General features: G+C 35.6%; 1 protein-coding gene across 1 annotated transcript in view; it reads left to right on the top strand.

Annotated features, from left to right (window-relative positions):
* Nucleotides 1–26538, top strand: part of LRP1B (LDL receptor related protein 1B) — a 1499204-nt gene that overhangs the window by 1231973 nt on the left and 240693 nt on the right. Inside the window, exons 54-57 of the mRNA XM_044913608.1 lie at nucleotides 3130–3270; nucleotides 4605–4792; nucleotides 17268–17451; nucleotides 21918–22003. Of these exons, the coding sequence (XP_044769543.1) occupies nucleotides 3130–3270; nucleotides 4605–4792; nucleotides 17268–17451; nucleotides 21918–22003 (599 nt within the window). The remainder of the gene's footprint in view (nucleotides 1–3129; nucleotides 3271–4604; nucleotides 4793–17267; nucleotides 17452–21917; nucleotides 22004–26538) is intronic.

The following is a 26538-nucleotide window of genomic DNA, read 5'->3' as shown; positions in this document are numbered from 1 at the left end:
GTGAAAATCATTAAAAATTCCTAGTTGAAATTGAAGTCTTAACATGAACCTAGTATTTTTTGTAAAAAAAAAAAAAAACAAACTTAAATGCACACATGAATAAATATAAAATGAAAAGCCATAAAATCCACATGTAATCATGAAAGGCAGTCGATTTAGTGCCCTCTTTTGTCCTCCCTGTGTTGTGTCTATAGCCTTGGTCTTTGATAGCAATCTCTTTGAAATCAGTGGATACCAGTTTTTATGATCACTTCACCATTAAGTCTTGGATTCAATGTGATATTTTAAAAGGTACATCATAACTCAAGATGTAAATCTGAAGGAGAGTTATGCTGATTGAATATCTTCCCTCTGCTAGACACTTATTCAGTTGATATGGAGATGAATGAGACAGAGATCCCACTAGAAGAAATTGCAGACAAACAGGAAAATCACAAATACAAGTTAGAATAATAGCACACATTGTCAGATGGGAGTAAGAATCACAATACATGGGATCAGAGCTGAGAGAATAATTTTTGAAGCACTAAAGAACAGAAGCAGGGAATGTTAAAGAAAGTCATATTTAGATGGTAGATAAAATAACACAGTGGTTAAAAGCATGGACCTTGGAGCCAGATAAACTGGGTCTAGATCCTGGCTCTGCTGCTTACTATCTGTGTGACCTTTGAAGTTATTGCACCTTTCTGTCCCTAAATTCCTCATCTGTAAAAAATATATAATAACATTTTTAACTCTTAGAGCTGTTAAGAGTATTAAATGAGTTAATATTTGTAAAGTGCTTAGAATATTTCTGGACACATAGAAAGTTCTATGTATGTTTACAAATGCCTAGCAATTGACATGGTTGAAGAATAGCAATTAGTCTTTTGTGAGGTAAATTGAAGTTAGAAAGTTGAAGCTGCATTCTAAAAAGTCTGAAATACAGTGTTTGCATTTAATTATTTTGGCTCTCACATGCCAGCATGCATTTCAAACAGGGAATGCCCCAGTCAAAATATATTTCAGACCCATCTTTTTCAGCAGAGTGGATGAAATATTGCCCTGGGAGAGGAGAGCCATTAGGTGAAAAGTAAGCTAGCTAGAAGATTATTGCAATAGTTCTGATGATTAATGAGGTGATAATAAGCCAGGGCCGAAATGTTGGAATGGAAAGAACAGAATGGGTCAGAATTCATTTACAGTCAGATATGGAGGATAAAGGAGAATTTCTAGCTTGGATGACTTGGTGGATGGTGTTACCATCATTAATGAGATTTGGAACACAGGAGGTGAAGGGCCAAGTTTTGCTGGTGTAGGGGAAGAAAAATGTAAAAAAGAATTAATTTTGGATGTTTTCAATCGGAAGTGTTAATCAGACAATCACATGAAGCTGTACAGTGAGTATTTGAAAATTTAGTTCCAGAGACCAGAAGTATGATCAGGACAAATAAGATTAATTTGGTGGCCATCGGCATTAAGGTGATATTCAAAATAGGACAAAGAATGAGGACACCCTACACAGCAGAAAGGGAAAGAGGAGAACAATAGGCTGAAGACTGAAGTTAGGGCTTCACCTACAATATTTTAGGATGGAACAGGAGATGAAAATGAAAGGATACAAGGGAACAACAAAAGCAAAATAAGAAAGATGCCAAGGGAGTGGATTGTAAATATTAAACCAGGAAATTATTTACAAGCTAGTGTGCTCAACAACATCAAATGCTGCAGGAAAGTGAAATAGGAGTCTGAGACACCTTTGAATTTGACACTTGTCACTTGGTATTTCTTAGCTCTGAGAGGAATTTCAGAAGGTAGATGTTGTAGAAATGGATGTCAATGAATCGAGGATGAACTGGAGATAAGTAAGGGAATTCTGGATAAGGTAGTAAGGAAGAAGAGTAATGTGTAGTTAAGAGTTATGTGGATGGATTTTTTTATAAAAAGATTTTTATTTTTATTTATTTGAGAGAGAGCAAGATAGAGAGAGTGCATGAGCAGGGGGAGGGGCAGAGAGAGAGAGAGAGAGAATCTTCAAGCAGACTCCCTGCTGAGCATGGAGCCCTTGGGGGTGGGGGTGCTTGATCCCAGAACTCTGAGATTATGACGTGACCTGAAATCAAGAGTAGGCTGCTTAACTGACTGAGCCACCCAGGCACCCCGGATGGATTTTTATTGTTACTGGGCTGGGAGAGACTTGAATGTAATGTACCTAATGACTGAGGAGAATGAACTAGTGAAGGGAGGGAGGAAGAAAGACCAGGGAAATTGGAGGTATTTTAGAACACTGTAGTTTTGCCATTCAGTACGATAAACATCTCAATTATATAATCATTGTTGAATTATTTTTCCATTGGAATTTTGTTTATTTGTTAATAAACATACAGATCTTATTCCCTCTCTTCAAAAGTAGAATATTTACCAGAAAGTTTCTAATAGAAATGATAGTTTTTATTGTTAACAAACTTAGGAAAAATTCAATCTAAAACTCGTAATAGTCAAGATCAAATGAGTTTTACTTAAAAACAGGCATAGATACGATCATTAAAAATTGACAGGTTGATACTGTGATTTGAATAAAGCTTTTTAATGCCTCTAAGTATCAATATATAGGATAATTACAATAGTTTTGTGCTTATTGTTTTGTAAACTACCTTTTTTTTTTTCATTTTAACAATGTCTTTACACTTTCAATGCTGCTTCCCAAACATAAACATGGCATTATGGCTTCCGAGAATTATCATTATAACTTGGAATCACTTCATCCATATGTTCTGGTACTATGCCTAACCAAGCTTAGTCTTGAAAAAAAATTAATAGCTTTATTCTTGTTTTCCATTCAAAAGGAAATCTTTAGGATATAGATAATAGGTGAACAGAGATAGTATCCTTGGGTATTGCATTTTTGTTTCCTAGCCTAGAAACAGTAAGATTGCCTTGTTTTTGATTTTATTTCCTGGCTCTTAATCCTACTTCTCAACCACAAATATCTCTTGCAAGTATGACCACTGTCCCAAAAAGGGACAAATAAGAAACATTTCCCATAGGAGACATGGGTAACTCCCATGGTTAACTAGGTATAGTGTACATTAGGGAATGGAGATTTAATATTTGTTATATGAATTAGAATGTTTATTTCTTTGTCTCTAGGATACCGAAAGTGTAATGCCGAAGAATTTAGTTGTGCTGATGGACGATGTCTTTTAAATACTCAATGGCAATGTGATGGAGACTTTGACTGCCCTGATCATTCGGATGAAGCACCTTTAAACCCAAAGTGCAGAAGTGCAGGTACAGAAAATATATAATATTATAATTATTCCCAAATTTGCTTTTCAATGGCAAAACTGTGACTCTGATTTTCACTTCAGTCTAGTATGTTATTCATTGAAAAGAAATGCAAATAATTAAGTGTGTGATGTTTCAAGTGATACCATGCAGGATCCTAGTAATCAACTCTGTTTTGTAGCTAGTTTTAGAAATTTAAATCTCTGCTAAAATATGAAGATTTGGGGCAGTGAACCTAATGAATCCATCACGTTGACCCCTTCAAAAAAAGTCATTTTTTTCTTAATACATGATTTTATGTGAAAATAATTTCCTTGTATGGACTTATTTGAAAACTCAAACAAAATAAGTTGAGATTTACTGAGAGAAAGTCTGCATTAGTGATACTTAGGCAAAATGAAGTAAATTGCATATCATTTGAACAAAAATATATACAGAGCCAAACCTGGTCTATTTATCATTTCACTATTTCAAAGACTGAATACATAGTCATATATTTCAGGTAAACACAATTACTTTTTTCTCATGTACTTTACATGCTAATAGGCTTTCTTTTATCATGTATGATAATGAGTAATGTTCACATCATCAGGTTATGAGTACCTGCAAAACCCAAACTCCTTTTCCATAGCTATTTTTGGAACAACTATTATTCACCGCAAATGTCCTTTTTATGCCCTGAGTTAAAAATGTCAGTGTTGTGGGCGCCTGGGTGGCTCAGTTGGTTAAGCGACTGCCTTCGGCTCAGGTCATGATCCTGGAGTCCCGGGATCGAGTCCCGCATCGGGCTCCCTGCTCAGCAGGGAGTCTGCTTCTCCCTCTGACCCTCCTCCCTCTCGTTCTCTCTGTCTCAAATAAATAAATAAAATCTTTAAAAAAAAAAATGTCAATGTTGTATTTCCAAGAAGAAAAAGAATTTAGGAATATCTACCTATTCTAGATTCTTAATTTTTAGTGACATATAATTTCTCAGAGACCTATGGCTTGAGGGAAATGTCAAACTATCATTATACTTTTGAATTAATTCTTCACAATATAGGTGAAGACAGAAATATTCCATTAATTTTACTATAAGTGCTTATTTTGATTGCTAATTTTCATGACAAAGAAAGATTGTCAGTAAGTGTTGAACATGAAAGTGCAGTTTGCCCTTGATTTTTTTTTATTTTGTATATAAAATACTACACTATAGAGGATTTTATATATTTATATATTATTTTATATATTTATGATAATTTTTGAGGTAAGTTTATCATATTTGTGAATGTTTTCAGCAATTGTAGGATAAAACAATGGCATGCCCTTTATGTTCCATTTGTTTTATTTTCTTTTTCCAGAACAGTCATGCAACAGTTCATTTTTTATGTGCAAAAATGGCAGGTGCATTCCCAGGGGTGGACTTTGTGACAATAAGGATGACTGTGGCGATGGCTCAGATGAGAGAAACTGCCATATAAATGAATGTTTGAGTAAGAAGATCAGTGGATGTTCTCAAGATTGTCAGGACCTTCCAGTCAGTTACAAGGTGGGTACTCATCAAAAATAGTAAATCACATGATATATTGGAATTTGAGGTAATGAATACCATTCAATCTAATATAGCTATAAAACCTAAAATGCCTTATAATATTGTTAGGTAAAACTATTTAAATGAAGAGAGTCTATATAAGCAATTCATGATAATAATGTGGTATAAAAATTGTAAAAATATGCTCAGAAAGACAAAAATGTCAACGTGTTCTTCAATATATGCTGAACATAAGGAAAAAAAAAAGGCAAGGGAAGACCAGGGTTTAGGGAGATACTGCTATGTTAATAGCACATAAATATGTATGCAACTCTTAAGTTCCCATTTCTTCCTTCATTCTTCCTCCCATCTTTGAAGTGAAATGGGCTAATCATTTATTTACCACAACACTGGATAATACAATATTATTCATATAAACAGGAAGAAAAAAATAGAATGCATGAATTATTAGGACTGAGTGCAGGTACACTAAAAATAAATCATGCCCAATATCCTAACTGGTTTTTGTTAGTACCATTTCCTGAAGAGCGTGATTCACTGACAAAATTGATTGACAGGAATAGCTTTTGAAAACATTTCTGTTTCTTTCATGTTGGAATGGAGGATGCAAATGAGCATAATATTAAAATTAAAGCTGTACATTAGGTTAAAACTGGTTCTGTAAGTGTGGGAAAATCTCAGGAAAAGCAATTCATTTGAAAGTCAGTGTTTTTAACTGAGCAATAGCTCTGTATGAATCAGAAATAGGACAGGCTCCTACAAAACACAGAGATAGTCTAATGCCAGTTAAGACCATTACAGAGGATAGATTTTATTCTACTGAGTTCTGCACTGGGCAAAATATACCTGGGATACTATGCGCATTAATGGACATGGCATTTTAAGAGGAACCTTGACAAATTGTAGTGTATACAAATTTATACATCCAGAACCATAAGGAGTTTGGAACACACAGCACTGGAAGAAATTTTGCCTGGAGCAAAGATATATTAGCTATATTCAAATATATGAAATACTGGATTAGGGAACGGACCTAGTCTGAGTTGTTTCCAAGGTTGGAATTATGAGCTGGGAAGCAGATTCTGTTCAATATGAGGAAAAGTGTTCTAAAGTACTATCTTTACATTGAAATGAGCTGCCTCATTTCTCACTACTAAAGGGGTTAAATTGTAGCTAAATGTCTTTTATTACTATTATTATTATGTTCAGTTAGCCAACATGTAGTATACCATTAGTTTTTGATGTAGTGTTCAACGGCTAAATCTCTTTCTTTAAAGCAGGCTAGAGAAAATATTTGTGTATTGCAGAGATGTTGTACTTTTTTTCCTGCCAACTTTGACATTCTATGACAAGCCAGTTCTATCTAACGGTAAATTTAGCCAAACAACCACTTTGCCATTTCTGAATTTCTGGTATTATGATTAATTTAACTACATTGATAGGATTTTATTGTATATAAATATAACCAGAGAACTACAATAATCATTTATCCCTGTGCAAAAACAGAGATGAAAAATGAAACACTAAGAAAGCTAGATTTGTTTAAAAAAATCAGTCCAAATACTGTATTAAGAAGACTTGGTTAAATTTACAGACTTAAAACACACATGTACTCACAAGTGTTGTATTGTAGGTAAAATGAAACAAGACAACTAAGCCAAAATAACTCTAAATGCGATGAATATGTATCAAATAATTAATTTTGGCAGTAAATATTTTGAAACCCAATGAAGCAGAAAAAATATTACCAGTGACTTAGGCACAATCAATATAGATGTGTTTCCTGAAAAATTAGGGAATGTTTCATAGAATTATTACAGATAATCAGTCAAAATTTCAAATAACAGTTTAGAAATGTTCTTTGGTTCTGTCTATAATATATACATTCCATATTCCTATATAGAATCTATATATCATAGAATCTATATCTACCTATCTAAAAACAGTAATTTCAAAGTAGATCTCCTTGTGCTTATCCTTCATGTATTTAAATCTGTCACAACAATGTTGGTGAAATCTAAAAATTATAGAATATAAGATGGTCATTTTTTTGACATAACATTCAGAATAAAGCTTAATATTTTTTAGAGAGAGACACAGCGAGAGAGGGAACACAAGCTGGGGGAGTGGGAGAGGGAGAAGCAGGCTTCCCACAAGCAGGAAGCCCGATGTGGGGCTCGATCCCAGGACCCTTGGATCATGACCTGAGCCGAAGGCAGACGCTTAACGACTGAGCCACCCAGGTGCCCCAAGTTTAATATTTTTTAAATGCCTGGATATGAGGTGCCTGGGTGGTTCAGTCGGTTAAGCATCCAACTCTTAATTTTAGCTCAGGTCATGATCTCAGGGAACTGGGATGGAACCCCACGTTGGGCTCTGTGCTCAGTGGGGAGACTGCTCAAGGATTCTCTCTCCCTCTCCCTCTGCTCCTTCCCCCATTCACTCTCTCTTTCTCTCTAAAATAAATAAATAGATCTTTAAAAAAATAAAAATGAAAAAATAAAATAGAATGCCTGCATATAAGAGGTACTTAGTGCTCAGAAATGCCATGTTTAGAAAACCACTATGGTAGAAATAGGTATCATCCAGAGCACCATGTTAAATCTATTTTAATTACTTTATAAGACATATCATACAGAAATATTTATTAATAATTTTTTAAAAATTAGTATTTTCACCTTGACTTCTCAGATGGAGTCATAGAATGAAGTGTGCATTCTAGTTAAGATAGACAACATATTTAATCATTCAGAAAGTCTATGTGTATACCTGACAGAATTGCTATGAATAGTGTTCTTGAATATTGTACACATGTCAAAACTAATGAATAAAATAAAACATCTTTTGGGGAAACAAGAGCAATATAAAAATTCAAGCAACTAAGACTAGAATCATAAATGAGAGATTTAAATAAAGTTTCAAAGCAAATATTTTACATATTGTGCTGAGATTTTATACACACACACACTTATATTTATATTCATGATAATTTGTTGATAAGAAATTGAGTAAAAAGCCTTCTATACAACAAAAGGCTTCTATATATTTTGGGGAAAAAAATCAGTTTGAGTTTCTCTCTTCCAGTGAACGGGAAAAACCATCCAGTAACCTATTTCTCATGACAATATCTGTAGAACATTACAAGAAATCCTCCTCTAAAATCTGCAATAAAATGAAAATTGCTTACAAAAGCAAAATTTAGACCTTATGGACTGTGAACAATTCACATGTTTGTTATAAAACAAATACAATGTATCTAACTATTCAAAAGGGAGTAATAACATTTCCTAAAAGCAAGGATCTTATTTTGATGGGAAGTATAATTTACCATGTAAAAATAAGTGTACTTCTGGGAGAGAAATAAGTTTTAATGTGTATATTAGAAATAGAATAATATTTGCCAAATATCACTTAAAATCTGCAAGGAAACTTCTCTGAATGTAATAGGAAAAGTTTGAGTAGCTATATTTCTTTCTGGTAGCTGTATGATCCTATATAAAAATTAATACAAATCAGGAAAATTTGAAGTCATTCTCAATGTTGAGAAAAATTAAGATGGTATTGAATATATATGAATCTCCTTTCATAAGAATTGTTTTTCTTTGTAAATGAAGGTGAAAATTTTTTAAACTTATTTTCTATTAAATATAGATGAATCTCTCCTTTTTTATCTTTGAAGATGCAAATAACTATTAGTTTCTTCCATTCAATTTATAAAAGTTAGACTAGTAGAATTTCCCATTGATACTATTGGGTTATTTGGGAGCAAAAATGTTTTGGGGGGAGGGGGAAAAGATGGCGGAGGAGTAGGGGACCCTATTTCAACTGGTCCCCGGAATTGAGCTGGATATCTACCAGACCACTCTGAGCACCCACAAAACCAGCCTGAGATGTAAGAAGATCTGGATCTCTACAAACAATATCGCAGGCGGTTGGTTTTGAGGTACGAAGCAGAGAGCTGTGATTCTGCAAGCAGATATCAGAGGATAAACGGCAGCGGGAGGGTGCCTGGCCGTGGGGATCCTACACCGCCAGTGAGTGACAGCCTCGCGCGCTGCAGCCGGGGCACAGATTTGCAGACCCGTAGCATCGGGAAAGGACTTTAGGGCAGCCCCCGGGGTGGAAAACCAGAGCGGCGGGGTCGCGCGCACGCGAACCGCAGCCACCCGGACAGAAACCCGGAGTGACGGTCACATGCACGTGAACTGCAGTCTCCAAGACGGAAACCCCGTGCGCCAGCATGCTGCCGCTGAACTGCAACCCCCCGGGGTGGAATCTCCAAGCGGTGGAGTCGCGTGCATGCGAACTGCAGTCCCCGGGACAGGACCCCAAGCGGTGGAGTCGCACGCGAGTGTGAACTGGGAGCGGCTGTTAATTTTAGAAGCACAAAGGGCAGAGACGTGCCCCGACCTGGAGGCAGGACTGGGAGCGCTGCGGAGGGGCGCACAACCCAGGACGCTGCAATTTATAGCAGCACAGACAGAAACAGAGACAGTGTGGCCTGGAGAGCTCACTGAAGAACAGACTGAGGTCTCTCTGCTCTGAGGCAGAGGGTTGGAAATGGTCTCTTCTGCTCTGACTCGTGGAAGAGATGCGGAAAGCCCCCAGGGAAAGGCGCCAGAGAACAAAAGCCCCAAAGACTGATTCCCACTGAGCCCATCCCCCACCACAGGGGCGCAGGGCAACTCCGCCCAAAGAGGGTTGCCTGAGTAACAGCGCGGCAGGCCCCTCCCCCAGAAGACACGCTGGGAAAATAAGAGGCCAGCAACCCTAAGGTCCCAAGAAAACAGGTGCATCTTGCTTGGGTTCTGGTCAATAATTTGGACTCTATACATTCCCTCAAACACCCATCAACAGAATGACTAGGAGGAGGAGCCCCCAAAACAGAAAAGACTCAGAGATTATGACTTATGCTGCAGATTTACAAATGGATGCAGATATAACCAAGATGTCGGACATGGAATTCAGGCTAGCAATTGTGAAGACAATGGCTAGAATGGAGAAATCAATTAATGGCAACATAGACTCTCTAAGGGCAAAAATAAAAGGGGAATTGGCAGAACTTAAAAATACTATCAATGAGATCCAATCCAATCTAGATAATCTAACAGCTAGGGTAACTGAGACAGAAGAGAGAATAAGCGATCTGGAAGACAGTATAATAGATAAAAAGGGAAAAGAGGAGGCCAGGGAAAAACAACTCAGAATCCATGAAAATAGAACCAGAGAAATAAGTGACACCATGAAGCGTTCCAATGTCAGAATAATTGGAATCCCGGAGGGAGTGGAGAGAGAGAGAGGACTAGAAGATGTATTTGAGCAAATCGTAGCTGAGAACTTCCTTAATCTGGGGAATGAAACAAACATTCGAGTCCTAGAGGCAGAGAGGACCCCTCCTAAGATCAAGGAAAACAGGCCAACACCCTGGCATGTAATAGTAAAACTTGCAAATCTTAGAACCAAGGAAACCATCTTAAGGGCAGTTAGGGGGAAGAGATTCCTTACATACAGAGGGAGGAACATCAGAATAACGTCAGACCTATCCACAGAGACCTGGCAAGCCAGAAAGGCCTGGCAAGACATATTCAGGATACTACGTGAGAAGAACATACAGCCAAGAATACTTTATCCATCAAGGCTTTCATTTAGAATGGATGGAGAGATGCAGAGCTTCCACGACTGGCAGAAGTTGAAAGAATATGTGACCACTAAGCCGGCCCTGCAAGAAATATTAAGGGGGGGGTTCTATAAAAGGAGAAAGACCCCAAGAGTGATCTACAACAGAAATTTACAGGGACAATCTATAAAAACAACGTCTTCACAAGCAACATGATGACAATTAATTCATAAATTTCAATAATCACTCTCAACATGAATGGCCTAAATGCTCCCATAAAACGGCACAGGGTTGCAGATTGGATAAAAAGACAGGACCCATCCATACGCTGTCTACAAGAGACTCATTTTGAATCTAAAGAGACATCCAGACTGAAAGTGAAGGGATGGAGATCCATCTTCCATGCCAGTGGACCTCAAAAGAAAGCTGGGGTAGCAATTCTTATATCAGAGAAATTAGAGTTTAAACTAAAGTCTGTAATAAGAGACACAGAAGGACACTATATCATTCTTAAAGGGTCTATCCAACAAGAAGATCTAACAATTGTAAATATCTATGCCCCCAACATGGGAGCAGCCATCTATATAAGCCAACTGTTAACCAAAATAAAGAGTCATATTGATAACAATACATTAATTGTAGGAGACCTCAATACTCCACTCTCAGCAATGGACAGATCATCTAAGCAGAAAATCAACAAGGAAACAAGAGCTTTGAATGATACATTGGACCAGATGGACCTCATAGATATTTACAGAACATTCCACCCTAAAACAACAGAATACTCATTCTTCTCGAGCACACATGGAACTTTCTCCAGAATAGACCATATACTGGGTCACAAATCAGGTCTCAACCGATACCAAAAGATTGAGATTATTCCCTGCATATTCTCAGACCACAATGCTCTAAAACTGGAACTCAATCACAAGAAAAAAATTGGCAGAAATTCAAACATTTGGAAGCTAAAGACCACTCTGCTCAAGAATGTTTGGGTCAACCAAGAAATCAAAGAAGAACTTAAACAATTCATGGAAATCAATGAGAATGAAAACACATCGGTCCAAAACCTATGGGATACTGCAAAGGCAGTCCTAAGGAGGAAATACATAGCCATCCAAGCATCACTCAAAAAAACAGAAAAATCCCGAATTCACCAACTAACTCTACACCTTAAAGAACTAGAGAAAAAGCAACAAATGATGCCTAAGCCACGCATTAGAAGAGAAATAATTAAAATTAGAGCAGAAATCAATGAATTAGAAACCAGAAACACAGTCGATCAGATCAATGAAACTAGAAGTTGGTTCTTTGAAAGAATTAATAAGATTGATAAGCCACTGGCCAGACTTATCCAAAAGAAGAGAGAAAGGACCCAAATTAATAAAATTATGAATGAAAGGGGAGAGATCACGACTAACACCAAGGAAATAGAAACAATTATTAGAAATTATTATCAACAACTATATGCCAATAAACTGAGCAATCTGGATGAAATGGAGGCCTTCCTAGAAACCTATAAGCTGCCAAGACTGAAACAGGAAGAAATTGACAACCTGAATAGGCCAATAACCAGCAACGAGATTGAAGCAGTGATCAAAAACCTCCCGGGGCACCTGAGTGGCTCAGTTGGTTGAGCGACTGCCTTCGGCTCAGGTCATGATCCTAGAGTCCCAGGATCGAGTCCCGCATCGGGCTCCCTGCTTGGCGGGGAGTCTGCTTCTCCCTCTGACCCTCCTCCCTCTCATGCGCTCTGTCTCTCATTGTCTCTCTCGCAAATAAATAAATAAAATCAAAAAAATTTAAAAAAAAAAAAAAAAAAACCTCCCAAAAAACAAGAGTCCAGGGCCTGATGGATTCCCTGGGGAATTCTACCAAACATTCAAAGAAGAAATAATACCTATTCTACTGAAGCTGTTTCAAAAATTGAAACAGAAGGAAAACTTCCAAACTCCTTCTATGAGGCCAGCATTACCTTAATCCCCAAACCAGGCAAAGACCCCATCAAAAAGGAGAATTTCAGACATATCCCTGATGAATATGGATTCCAAAATCCTCAACAAAATTCTAGCTAATAGGATCCAACAATACATTAAAAGGATCATCCACCACGACCAAGTGGGATTTATCCCTGGGATGCAAGGATGGTTCAACATTCGCAAATCAATCAATGTGATAGAACACGTTAATAAGAGGAGGGAGAAGAACCATATGGTCCTCTCAATTGATGCAGAAAAAGCATTTGACAAAATATAACATCCTTTCCTGATTAAAACTCTCCAGAGTATAGGGATAGAGGGAACATTCCTCAAGTTCATAAAATCCATCTATGAAAAACCCACAGCAAATATCATCCTCAATGGGGAAAAGCTGAGAGCCTTTCCCTTAAGATCAGGAACACGTCAAGGGTGCCCACTCTCACCACTGTTGTTCAACATAGTACTAGAAGTCCTAGCAACAGCAATCAGACAACAAAAAGAAATAAAATGTATTCAAATTGGCAAAGAAGAAGTCAAACTCTCTCTTTTCACAGACGACATGATACTTTATGTGGAAAACCCAAAAGACTCCACCCCCAAATTACTAGAACTCATACAGCAATTCAGTAATGTGGACAGATACAAAATCAACGCACAGAAATCAGTTGCTTTCTTATGCACTAACAACACAACTGTAGAAAGAGAAATTAAAGAAACGATTCTATTTACAATAGCACCAAAAACCATAAGATACCTCGGAATAAACCTAACCAAAGAGGTAAAGGATCTATACTCTAGGAACTACAAAACACTCATGAAAGAAATTGAAGAAGACACAAAAAGATGGAAAAAGATTCCATGCTCATGGATCGGAAGAATAAACATTGTTAAAATGTCTATGCTACCCAGAGCAATCTATACCTTCAATGCCATCCCGATCAAAATTCCAATGACATTTTTCAAAGTGCTGGAACGAACAATCCTAAAATTTTTATGGAATCAGAAAAGACCCCAAATCTCCAAGGAGATGTTGAATAAGAAAAACAAAGCTGGGGGCATCACGTTGCCCGATTTCAAGCTATATTACAAAGCTATGATCACCAAGACAGCATGGTACTGGCACAAAAACAGACATACAGACCAATGGAACAGAATAGAGAACCCAGATATGGACCCTCAACTCTATGGTCAAATAATCTTTGACAAAGCAGGAAAAAACATGCAATGGAAAAAAGATAGTCTCTTCAATAAATGGTGCTGGGAAAATTGGACAGCCACATGCAGAAGAATGAAACTCGACCATTCTCTAACACCATTCACAAAGATAAACTCAAAGTGATGAAAGACCTCAATGTGAAACAGGAATCCATCAAAATCCTAGAGGAGAACATAGGCAGTAACCTCTTTGACATCGCCCACAGCAACTTCTTTCAAGATACATCTCCAAAAGCTAGTGAAACAAAAGCAAAAATGAACTTAGGGGACTTGATCAAGATAAAAAGCTTCTGCACAGCAAAGGAAACAGTCAACAAAACAAAAAGGCAACCCACAGAATGGGAGAAGATATTTGCAAATGACACTACAGATAAAGGGCTGGTATCCAAAATCTATAAAGAACTTCTCAAACTCAACACCCAAAAAACAAATAATCAAGTCAAAAAGTGGGCAGAAGAGATGAACAGACACTTCTCTGAAGAAGACATACAAATGGCTAACAGACACATGAAAAATGTTCATCATCATTAGCCATCAGGGAAATCCAAATCAAAACCACGCTGAGATACCACCTTACACCAGTTAGAATGGCAAAAACGGACAGGGAAAGAAACAACAAATATTGGAGAGGTTGTGGAGAAAGGGGAACCCTCTTACACTGTTGGTGGGAATGCAAGTTGGTACAGCCACTTTGGAAAACAGTGTGGAGGTTCCTCAAAAAGTTAAAAATAGAGCTACCCTATGACCCAGCAGTTGCACTCCTGGGTATTTACCCCAAAGACACAGATGTAGTGAAAAGAAGGGCCATATGCACCCCAATGTTCATAGCCAAACTGTGGAAAGAGCCGAGATGCCCTTCAACAGATGAATGGATAAAGAAGATGTGGTCCATATATACAATGTAATATTATTCAGCCATCAGAAAAGATGAATACCCAACTTTTACATCAACATGGATGGGACTGGAGGAGATTATGCTAAGTGAAATAAGTCAAGCAGAGAAAGTCAATTATCATGTGGTTTCACTTACATGTGGAACATAAGGAATAACATGGAGGACATTAGGAGAAGGAAGGGAAAAATGAGGGTGGGGGGGAATTGGAGGGAGAGATGAACCATGAGAGACTATGGACTCTGAGAGACAAACAGGGTTCTAGAGGGGAGGGGTGAGGGGGGATTGGTTAGCCCGGTGATGGGTATTAAGGAGGGCATGTACTGCATGGAGCACTGGGTGTTATACGAAAACAATGGATCGTGGATCACTACATCAAAAACTAATGATGTATTGTGTGGTGACTAACATAACATAATAAAAATTTAAAAAATAAATAAATAAAAAATTAAAAAAAAAAAAGTGTTTTTGTAAAACAAGGTTAGGAGTGCCTGAGTGGCTCAGTTGGTTGAGCATCTGCCTTTTCGGCTCAGGGTCCTAGGATCAAGCCCTAATGTTATCAGGCTCCCTGCTCAGCGGGGAGTCTGCTTCTCCCTCTTACCCTTGTTTGTGCAAGCTCTCTGTCTCTCAAATACATACATAAAATCTTTAAAAAATAAAACAAGGTTAATGGATTGGTGGAAATTATCTTTTAAAAAATCTCTTTAAATAAACAATTTTTAAAAAAGTAACTGATAACCTTAAACATACTAATTTCATTTGTTTATAGAAACGTATATTACACTTAGTAACTTTTACCAATTTTACTTTAAGAAATTGATTTTCCATAAATGTATTTTTATCTAAGCTGTCTCTTTGATTTAATAGTTCTATAAGCCTGACATTAGCCATTCAAAGTGATTTTCAGAAATCCCATTAAAACTGGGACACTGTTTATTTCCTTTTATAATATCCTTTGAGAGGAATTCAGTACATTCTATCAAAATTCCTTTCACTTGTCCTAAAGTGCCCCTTGATTTCAGCACGGTCCTATGTCAGACTACGGCTCTCTGGTTTCCCAACCCCATGGCCACATGGTCTATTTTCCAGTGCTTTTCAGTGATAACTTTTTGTATCCTGTCATTTTCTCACTTTCTTTTAAAAAAATTATTTCTTTTAAAAATTGGGGTAAAATATACCTGACATAAAATTTACCACTTTAACCATTTTTAAGTTTACACTTAGGTGACATTAAGCATCTCACTTTCTTTTGCCATAGCAAAGCACCAATTGCCTTGACTTCCTAAATCAGGTAGCAAGATGAGTGTTCTCAAAGAAAGTAAGAGTTGTATGAGGAGAGTATAGGAAATCAAGCTGTGGCTTTTGCTTTCTTTTGCTGGCTTGCTAGTGGGTCCCAGGGATTAAAAAACAAAACAAAACAGCATGTAATTTCTGAGGATTATTAGCTAATTATTGATGTAAATTATTAATGATGAAAGTGCTAAGAGCTTAAAGAGATCCATTCCTGGTAAAAGAACTTAATAAAAGGTATTTAATTCTCCTTAGAGCCCTTTCAGGTGACAATGATGCTGCCTGTCCCCCAAATAATGAATGCTTTTTTTGGTACTTAAAAAACTCAGTTGTTTGCTGACTATTTAATAATATGCACATATATCTCTAATATTTTTCCCAATAGATACAAAGCTCTGCCATCACTTTTACCTTCAGATAAGTGACTGAGGTTATTAAATGTTTGCTCTGAGTAACTCTTGAATACTAGTTACTCTTAACAATGTAGGGTTTCTTTTTAACTCACTGTCTTACTCAATATTTGCACATTCCTTTATTCAAAGAGTGCTAAATAGTGTTTGTAAAGGTTAATATGATTGTAATCATTTGGCCAGTTATAGGTTCATTTTGTGTAATTACAATTCTCATATGCTCCTTGGCAGGAACTGAGTATAGACCTGAAAGGCAGTGACTGATCACAGGATCACAGTCTGCCATTTTTTTAGGACTGCAAAGACATATATGATGCGACGTTATATTCAGAATTTACATGAAAGTTTGTAATATTGCATATCATCATCAGAGGTTCGTATAGTACATGATAGAGATGCTAAAGAAAAGATTTGACAATACAGGTTGATTATAGTGGGGAAATTGTTACTATTATTTTATTTCTCCAGACAACATCAACATGGTTTATGGAATCAGACCCAGTCAACAAATACGAATTGAGCCTCACTGTATGTTACAGACAGTCTCAGCTCTCTGACTGGCTTTATCCAGGCAACTTCATCTTTGTGCCTCTAAGTTTCTCATCAGTTAACTAAAAATAATAATACCTACATCATAGATTTCTGTAAGGCTCTGATAAAATAACATATGCAACAAGTTTTGTGATCTTCAAAGCTCCACTTAATGGTTAATTGTTATGACTGCTAAAGTCCTCTAAAAAGACAGTGTAATGTGATAGAAAAAGAACAAAACCAGTTGGCTAGTGTTGTGGTCATTGTCACACTATCGCCACATGGCTTTGCTGATGTCAGTTAACCTTTATAATTTTGCCAACCTCAGATGATCAAAGGAAGATACTTGGGAGAGTTATTTTTTTAGCTTTAGCTTTACTTAATATACGTGATTCTTATTAATATCACTGGAGACAGAAAGACTTGCCATTATCTATTCTTACATGATTTTCTTTCTTGAATCATGCTAAAGGGATATCCAATAGGAAAAGACAGTGACAATGATATGAATTGATTATGCTTGTTTTTCATTCTTTAGTGCAAATGCTGGCCCGGATTCCAACTGAAGGATGATGGTAAAACGTGTGTAGACATTGATGAATGCTCCTTGGGATTTCCGTGTAGCCAGCAATGCATCAATACATATGGGACCTACAAGTGCCTCTGTACAGATGGCTATGAAATACAACCTGATAACCCAAATGGCTGCAAATCACTCTCAGGTATCGAACTGAACTTGTCCACCGATCCAACCTCAGTTACACGTATGGATTCTGAGTTTTATAGCCATTCTTATTGAAGTCACTCCTCCTTGCTGTTTCTGAGAAATCAAAATTCTTCCCTACTTACCTTGATATAGGAATCTGTCCCTCTAATTTTGTGTGCTCTCCACAAACTGTTCTGTTTGTAATAAGATTGCATTATGGTCTTGTGAATTATTAAATGCTTTCTAGATTTTGAGAGTGCTCAGAGATAAAAAGAACTATTTCTAGCAGTTTTTCCTGCTGCATCATAGGTTCTTAGGAGCAGGTTTGGCCAAGACAATTAAAGAGCCTATTGTGACTGGGTTATAATAGTTTTTCCTTCTCCCCTACCCCATACGCACTCATATATGCATGCCAAGGAGAAGAGGTCAATAATGATAATGGTAATGATGATGACAACAACAGCAATAAATCAGCCTTACAGGACTATTTGAATTCTTCCAGTGATTCAGCAAACATTATTAAACTTCTGTTTGTTCCAAGTAGCATGTTAGAAAATTCAGTAGAACATGGACCATAATTTTAAAAATACTGTAATTCATTAGGGGAGAAAATTGCACATATTAAAATAATACAAAGCAATATATAATAAATAATGACTGTTTAAATGAGCAAAAACTGGTACATAATATGTCTCTTACCCCTTTACTTTGAGTATAGTGAATCCAATTAGCATTGCTAGTTTCTTATATATATGCATGTCATATATACATGACAACATTTAAAACATTAGATATTTTATTTATTTACATAAAATAAATACCAGTGACAGATATTCTTAAAATTAGTTTTCGACTGGTTAAACCTTTGCACATTATGGAGAAAAAAAATAGGCCTTTCAAATTTTTTATTTCATTTTAGCTTATTCTTGGAATATTCATCACTGAATCAATTTGTGTATTATTTGGAGCCTGTTTTTTTTTTTTTTTTTAATTTTACCAACCTACTTGCTACATCATGCATTCAGTGACATAAGATAAGAAGAGAGAAAATCTCAAAACCAGTCAATGTTTTTATTACTCTAAGCTTTTTGCTAAGGTTGGTATAAAGGAGATGAATGCTAATGATTACAATTTTGGTCTTATTATATCATGTATCCATGCTGTAGTTGTTTCTCATTAACAGTAATTATTAGAAACTAATAATAATTTTAAGACAAAAACAAAGTGTTCCTGAAACATAAATCTTTTGCTAAAGAGAGGATAGATTTTTTCCAACTTTACTGAGATATAGTTGACATAAACTATGTAACTTTATTTTTAAAATTTTAAATATCTGTGTAACTTTAAAGTGTATAATGTGTTGATTTGATACACTTATATACTGCAATAAGATTGCCACCATAGTGTTAGGAACACCTCCATCACTTCACCTAATTACCATTTCTTTTTTCTGGCAAAAACATTTAAGCTCTACTCTCTTAGCAACTTTCAAGTATATAGTATTATTATCTATAATCACCATGCTGTGCCTTTTATTCTCAGAACTAAGTTGTCCTCCAACTGGAAGTTTGTACTCTTTAACCAGTATCTTCCCATTTCCCTTACCCCTCATACCTGGTAACCACCATTCTACTGTCTGTTTCTATGAGTTTGCCTTTTTTGAGATTCTACGTATAAGTGATGTCACATAGTATTTGTTTTTCTCTGACTTATTTCACTTGGTGTAATGTCCTCAAGGACCATCCATGTTGTTGTAAATGGCAGGATTTTATTCTTTGTCATGACTGAAAAATATTCCATATTGTGTATGTGTATGTATAATATTACGTATGTATGTGATAAAATATATAATATATACTATATTTAACATACATATACATTACATACTATATAATATATGTATGTGTAAATACAAATATATAAGTTAATACATGTGTTTGAATACAGATATCTATACATATAAATATATATTTACATCTATGTATATCCATGTCACATCCTCTTTATTCATCTGTTGATGGACACTTAGGTTGTTTCCATGTCTTGACTGTTGTGAATAATGCTGCCATAAACATGGGCGTGCAGATGTATCTTTGATACTCTGTTTTCATTTCCTTTGGATAAATATCCAGAAGCAAGATTGTCAGTTCATATGTTAGTTCTATTTTTAACTTTTTTAGAATCTCCATACTGTTTTCCATGGTGTATTTACATTCCTACCAACAAGGAACAAAGGTTCCCTTTTCTCACATCCTTGCCAACACTTGTTATCTCAGGTCTTTTTGACAATAGTCATTCTAATAGGTATAAGGTGATATCTCATTGTGGTTTTAATTTGCGTCTCCCTGATGATTACTGATGTTGAACATCTTTTCATGTACTTGTTGGCCATTTGTATGTCTTCTTTGGAAAAATGTCTACTCAGTTCCTCTGCTGATTTTTATTTATTTATTTGTTTATTTATTTATTTAGTCATAGAGAGGGGGGAGGGTTGGGGAGAGAGGGAGAGAGAGAATCTTAAGCAGACTCCATGCCCAGCACAGAGCTCTATCTCACAACCCTGAGATCATGACCTGAGCCAAAATCAAGAGTCAGACGCTTAACTGACTGAGCCACCCAGGAGGCCCTCCTCTGCCCATTTTTAAATCAATTTTATTTTGTTACTGATTTGTATGAATTCTATATACTTCCAATATTAACCCTAATATTAACACCTTATCAGATACATAATTTACAAATATTTTCTCCCATTCCATAGGTTGCCTTCTAATTATGTTGTTTCTTTTGCTGTGCAAAAGCTTTTTAGTTTGGTATAGTTCTGCTTACTTTTGCCCTTATTACTTGTGTTTTTTTATGTTATATCTAAAACAATCATTACCAAGACCTTAGTGGAGACTTTTCTAAATGTTTTCTTCTAAGAGTTTTAGAATTTCAGGTATTACATTAAGCTGTAAAGAACATAACTGCCTAAGTATTAAGGTAGACCATGACTGACTAATTTCATATTTATAAATATAGTTGACAAGAGATGGCAAGGTACCTTCAACTGCAGAGCCACCTCTCTTTAGTAAGGTTCTGAGTCTTAGTTTAGCGTCAACATGAAGACTGAATGATTGGTTGGGGGTGCTGCACTTGCTAATGGAAGGAGATGTTCAGCATGTGTGGCACACATTTCTAATCCCTGACATAAAGTATGCTAATATATAATATAACATCTATGTATTATATATTTACTGTGAAACTAAAAGAAGAGGAAAATAATAATTTTTAACATAAGCAATAACTCTGTAGCAATAAATGATTTATAATTAAATCCACATTAAATTACATAAAGTGACTACCTTTTTCATTGCTTTTTTCTTTTTTTTTCTAATTTCTACTGACATTAAATTTGTTTATCAGGCAACTAAGTATATGACTTCATCTTAGAAACAATGCTCTTTAAAAAAAGAGTTTGAACAAAACTTGTAACAACCAAGAATGTGGTCAATTTGAATTTAAATTATTCAGATACATATTCAAATAAATGTGCTATGCAAAACTTTCTGAATATTTTTTATTTACAAATCCAATTTGTGGGGCACCTGGGTGATGCACTCAGTTAAGCATCTGACTCTTGGTTTTGGCTCAGATTTTCATCTCGAGGTCCTTAGATCAAGCCCCCTGTCAGGCTTCACCCTCAGTGAAGACTCTTTCTCCTTCTCTCTCTCTCTAATATAATTAAATAAATCTTTAAAAAACTAAAAATAAAAATCCATTTTGGTCCAAAAAAATTCTGAAGAGAAAACCAATCTAAAGGTTTAGAGGATCTTCATATATTTGGAGCATGGTCAGATTCTTCTTCTTATTTTTCGTAGATTCTAGAACAAATGAGATACTACAACATATTAGACAAACTATAAGAAGGAAATAAAGACCATTAACAACCATTAAAGGATTAAAAAAGCCAGATTATGGGGAAAGATGAAATTAATAAACAAAATTTATAGAACCTGGAGTTCCAAAGTTATTTAAGAAAAGTCTCCGGGTAGATAAAAGATAGATATGTAGGCAGTGATACTCTTGATTTTCGCCAAAGTCATTCTGGCAGCATAAGACTGGTTATTTGGTTTTCAAGAAAGAATTTTCTGATTATATGAATTAGCTAAGATAGGTGTAGTTTATTCTTTCCTGAAACTCATTTAAAAATATCAGATTATGATAGCAGATATTTTCCACCAATTCCAAATAAATTAGGTAACCTGCTGTTCATGAAAACTGAGGGAAAGAGAGGGATGCATTTAGAATTATCTAGATTTCCCATACTGCCTGGGTATCTGCTGCCTTTTCATTTTATTATCAATTGAAATGCTCAGTGTGAATTTTTTAACCATTAATCTACCAGAGGGCACTGCATTTAAATTTATAATGCTGTTGAAACCAAGCAAAGTTGAAAACCGTACATATAAAATTCTAATTATGTTTTTTTGTCTTGGTATTTAGATGAAGAGCCTTTTCTAATTCTTGCTGATCATCATGAAATAAGGAAAATTAGCACTGATGGCTCCAACTATACACTTTTGAAACAGGTATGACATTGTCTTGATGATTTCATACTTAATATGGGTACTCCAGATATGCATGAGAACTATAGAAATATCTCATAACTAGAATTTATGAAGCACTTACTCATGGACACATGCATGTATATATATAAGATTACCATACATTTTATTTTGTTTGAATTGTCTGGGTGATGTTCCCAACATGTCACATCACATCATATCTAAGAAAGTAAAAAAAAAAAAAAAAGTAAGGTATAATTAATGGAGGGAAAAACTGTCTCACGGAAAGGTAGATTAGAGAAAGCATAAAATTATCTTTTAAAGTATTTCTTATATTACCCAAATTGGTTTTTCCCCCTTGGGATTTAAAAATTAATGCTTTTTGAAGAATTTTAAGTTTCTGTTTATAGAACTAGAAAATAAAACAGGAATGGTAATCTCTAGCCTTTAAAATTTAGAATGAGCGAGTGAGCAAAAGTGTAACGGTAATCCAGCCATGGTTCAAAGGTTGTGAGGCGCATATTTTCAATCCTACCCTCTTCATCCCTCAATGTGTCCACTTCAAGAGAATCTGGGTTGCTCCATTTTGATGTTTAAGTTCTATTGTCAGAGTTTGCTTATATCTGTTATTTGAGAAAAAAGGTATGATTTGCACTTCATGACAGGATAGAAAACTGAATTGCTCACCTCAACTTTTTATTTCTCCCAGTCTGCAGTGAAAATAGCATAAAACCAAGTCATTTAAATGACAGTGATTACTACATGGACTAGAGAAATCGCATGCAGTTAGGTATAGCATAGTTTTAGTTGTCAGGAGAAATAGCTTCTTTGGGAAGATTCAGTTGGTATCTGTTCTGCTACAAATGTCGTTTTGCACCAAACTATATAATAGTAACATAAATACGTGAAAGCACAGTCTAGAACAAGTGTGCCAAAAATAAGGACATTTCTTGTTCTTGTAGTATGTTTGTGCCAGCATTAGGCATAGGCTTAGAAGGCCATTGATGTGATGATTTTTCAGCAGCATAAAGAATACCTACTTAACTAAAACTATTTTTGCCACCTACTGATGGATTCCTCCATTGCCATTGTCAGTTTCATTCATTTTTCTTAAGAATTTAGTTTCATTTTAAGTGTAAATATTCATTAGCAAGGGGGATACTGACTGTCCCTGACAGATTTTTCAGTTTTCCTCTAAGTCACAGATTGAAAATGAAAAGTTCCCATGAAAATCCAGATTTCAGGCTATTCCTGAAAAAAAAAAAAAAATAGGAAGGTACAGCACTGTTGGGCTCATATCCTTGAATGCCCACAATCCAAACTGTGCAGCAGTTGACACTTTGACATAGAGGTCAACGCTCTCAGATTCACTGGAGTCCTCAGACTTCCCGTGTGCTCACCACACGTATACTTGTTCATGAATGTCTGTGAGGTTTAGATTCTTGCTCTTGAGATTAGAGTGTGCCACCAACATTCACTGTATCGTTAGAGAGAGGCATCTCTTATTGTGAACCCTGGAGAGATTGGGAAAAAATGTAAAATATTTTCATGCTGTTTATAAAAACTAAACAGAAATCGATTTAAAATATAAGAATTAGACCGTTATCTCTTTAAGAGATGAATAATATAAGAATAATAATGAGTAATAATATAAGAGAAATAACTCCAGGGAAAGAGTTTTAGCATATATAAATGTGAAAAATGTTTGCGGCCCAAATGGTTTTCTACATTATTTAACTTAATTCTTTTTTTTCTGTGTAGTCTAATTTTAAGCTTATAAACAAAGTTACAAAATTTTGAAAATTGTCTTTTTCTTTTGGGGTAGGTCTCCATACCCCCTCTAGGCCTCTCTATATGTTCAAAGTTGAATGTGCCAGCCATTGATTTCCTCGTATGGTATCTGGAAAAGGGACATGCTTATTTTCTCTTTACTAGGTTGTATTTGTTTATTTGTTTAGCATTTCTTCCTTTTAGACTCTGCTATCAGAAAGGGAGAAAGTTCTCTCTTTAGGACACTCTGTGTATAAGCTCAGTTGAACTAATAACTAAAATAGCAACAATATTTATTGACTTCGTGAAGACCATAACAGAGCTTCAGTGACATCTCCTTGCTTTATTTTCCAACTCTGTGACTCAGGACATTTCTGCTGGTATCCCTTTTGTTGTTTTCATGGCTAATATGTTAGCAGAGATTGTTCTTAATGGAGGAAAATGATTTTTTCCTGTATGCATCATTTAAGTCTATTTCATGTATCCAGACCGCTTTAATGCACACGTTCAGATAGCACTTCTTTCCTGGTATCATTTTCAACTATTACCAATCACTAATACCTAAGTGGGGGATGACTTTCAGATAGTTTTCTTAGTATAGTGTTTATGAAAATGAAGAGGGAGTGAGAAAAAAGAGGGAGCTCATGAGGACTGTGAACATCTGTGTCATTGGAAAGCGTTTATTAATGTGACCAGTGAGTAAGGAAATAGACACCCAAAAAAACTAGACACAACCCTCACATCCAGTTTTGCCTGCAGTCTGTTCGGAATATATCATTTCTGTCAGGGAAGATATTTTTAACTACATTTCATTATAGCATTATAGGAATTTTCAAGGAGTTCTAGGCAGAGAAACAGTTTCTGTTTTGTTTTTTTTTTTTTTTCTCAGAGATTTCTGTCTACATGTGCAGAATGAAGTAAAAAACGGAAGTAATTATCTCCCCATATTTTCTCTAAGTCAAAATAAGTGAAAAGACATCCTCGCCTTAAACTTGGGAGGAATTTTTTCGTGTAGGGGATTAGGAAGAACAATTTACCATAATATCTTGAATTTTATTCTCTTTGTTGAAGTCTGTACAATCTCATGAAGCATTACAGTGAAAAAGTATAACAACTGGTAGATTATTTTTTGCCCTATGTATTCTAAAACAGAGTGGTAGCTACGCCAGCTGTAACTTAAATTCTTACACCACATGCATAAAGAAAATGTACTTTAATAACATGGACTTGGGAAGCGAAATGCATTAATCAAGTATTAATTTTATTAATTTAGGTGCATTAATCAAGTGGCTTTCCAATGTTATCCAATTTAATCCTAGCAGTGCCTTTTATTCCAATAAAATTGCATGGAGAAACAAAACACAATTTCCTAAATTAATCATTTTGAACCAAAGGGTACAAATATTCAGCTATAGAAATGAAAGAAACAAATAGGATTTTGATGAAACCAATTTTCAGCTCTAAAACCACTGGGATGACTCTAGTGTTTAGACATTATTTTGACCATGCCCTTGGCTGTTTTAATGTTCCTTGCATATGATTCTGCAAAGAGAGAATTGCAAAGTGTTCTGTGGGGATTAAGGGTAAAGTTGTAGAAAAATGACCAGCTTGGTTAGATAGAAATGTCAGAATTCAGAGCTTCCATTCCTCTGCATTTATAGCTTTAATTTATTATAGTTGAATTGCTAAATTTGGAATTGGATTTTCATTATCTAAATTGATTATTGTAAAGAAAGGAATCAAATAATTCTGCCATGATTGGGTAAATCTTTCCTAAAGTTAGTGACAAGATTCTCTCCAGCTTTTCTCTATAAAGCTCTAATTCATCCATCTGAATTACAGGCCATCACAGAACCCTAACACATTTACCTTACTCCTCTGCTGTTAAAAGCATTTGAACAGAAAGGATATTACAAACTACTATTGGAGTGAATTTATTAAACTATAGAACTTGGACTATACTCAATTTGTATTTTAAAACTTTGATTGATTTTGCATAGACAGTTTCCTAGATATGTATGATGAAGTACATTTAGTTAAGGAGTCCTCCAGTTTTTAGCTTGTGAATGAATATTTAACAAATCTTTTGAATCTGTGACTGATTTTTTTAAGCATTTATGGTCATTATTTTTGATTAGTAATGTCAGTGAGAAGTATACTTGTGTGTATTCATCCGGGTGTAGTGAGGAATTTACACACAGTCGTGTTTACTTATGTCTCTTATTTATGACCAATGGCAGGCAGTTCCAAGGGGTCAGGCTATTTCAGGTTAATTTAATAGTCCGGGGCTGAGAAAAGAGATTGCTCACATTAAGCCAACAAAAAACATAAGATTTGAACCTATGGTTTTAATGCATCACCATTAGAATTTAGCCCTCCTGAGAAAAGAAGAAAAATCAGTATTTGCCAGAACCTTCTTTGAATTGCTTCTATAACTAGGCCATCCTTAGTCTTCTAGATCATTGGAAAGAAATAAAATATGAACAGTAATAATTTAGCCTCATCCTGAGTCTTATAAAAGAGTTTATAAATCTAATGCAGAGTCATTCTATCTAATTTTAAATTTGGGGAATAGATCTGGAAACTGAACCCAGATGTGGTAATTATCATCCTTCCTTTCCCTCCCCCTCTAACCAAACAAAACAGCCCATCTCCCTGAAGGTGCTAATCCTTACCCATAGGACTATAGCTACTCATAAATGACCCCTAAAACAATCTGAGACTTATTACAATTTTAGGTTAAATATAGATATAAGCAAGTTTATAACAGATATAAAGATATGGTGACG

This window comes from Neomonachus schauinslandi, chromosome 3 (assembly GCF_002201575.2).
Source record: "Neomonachus schauinslandi chromosome 3, ASM220157v2, whole genome shotgun sequence".
NCBI lineage: Eukaryota > Metazoa > Chordata > Mammalia > Carnivora > Phocidae > Neomonachus > Neomonachus schauinslandi.
The sequence above is the reverse complement of the archived record's forward strand: the minus strand, read 5'-3'. Positions and strand labels throughout refer to the sequence as shown.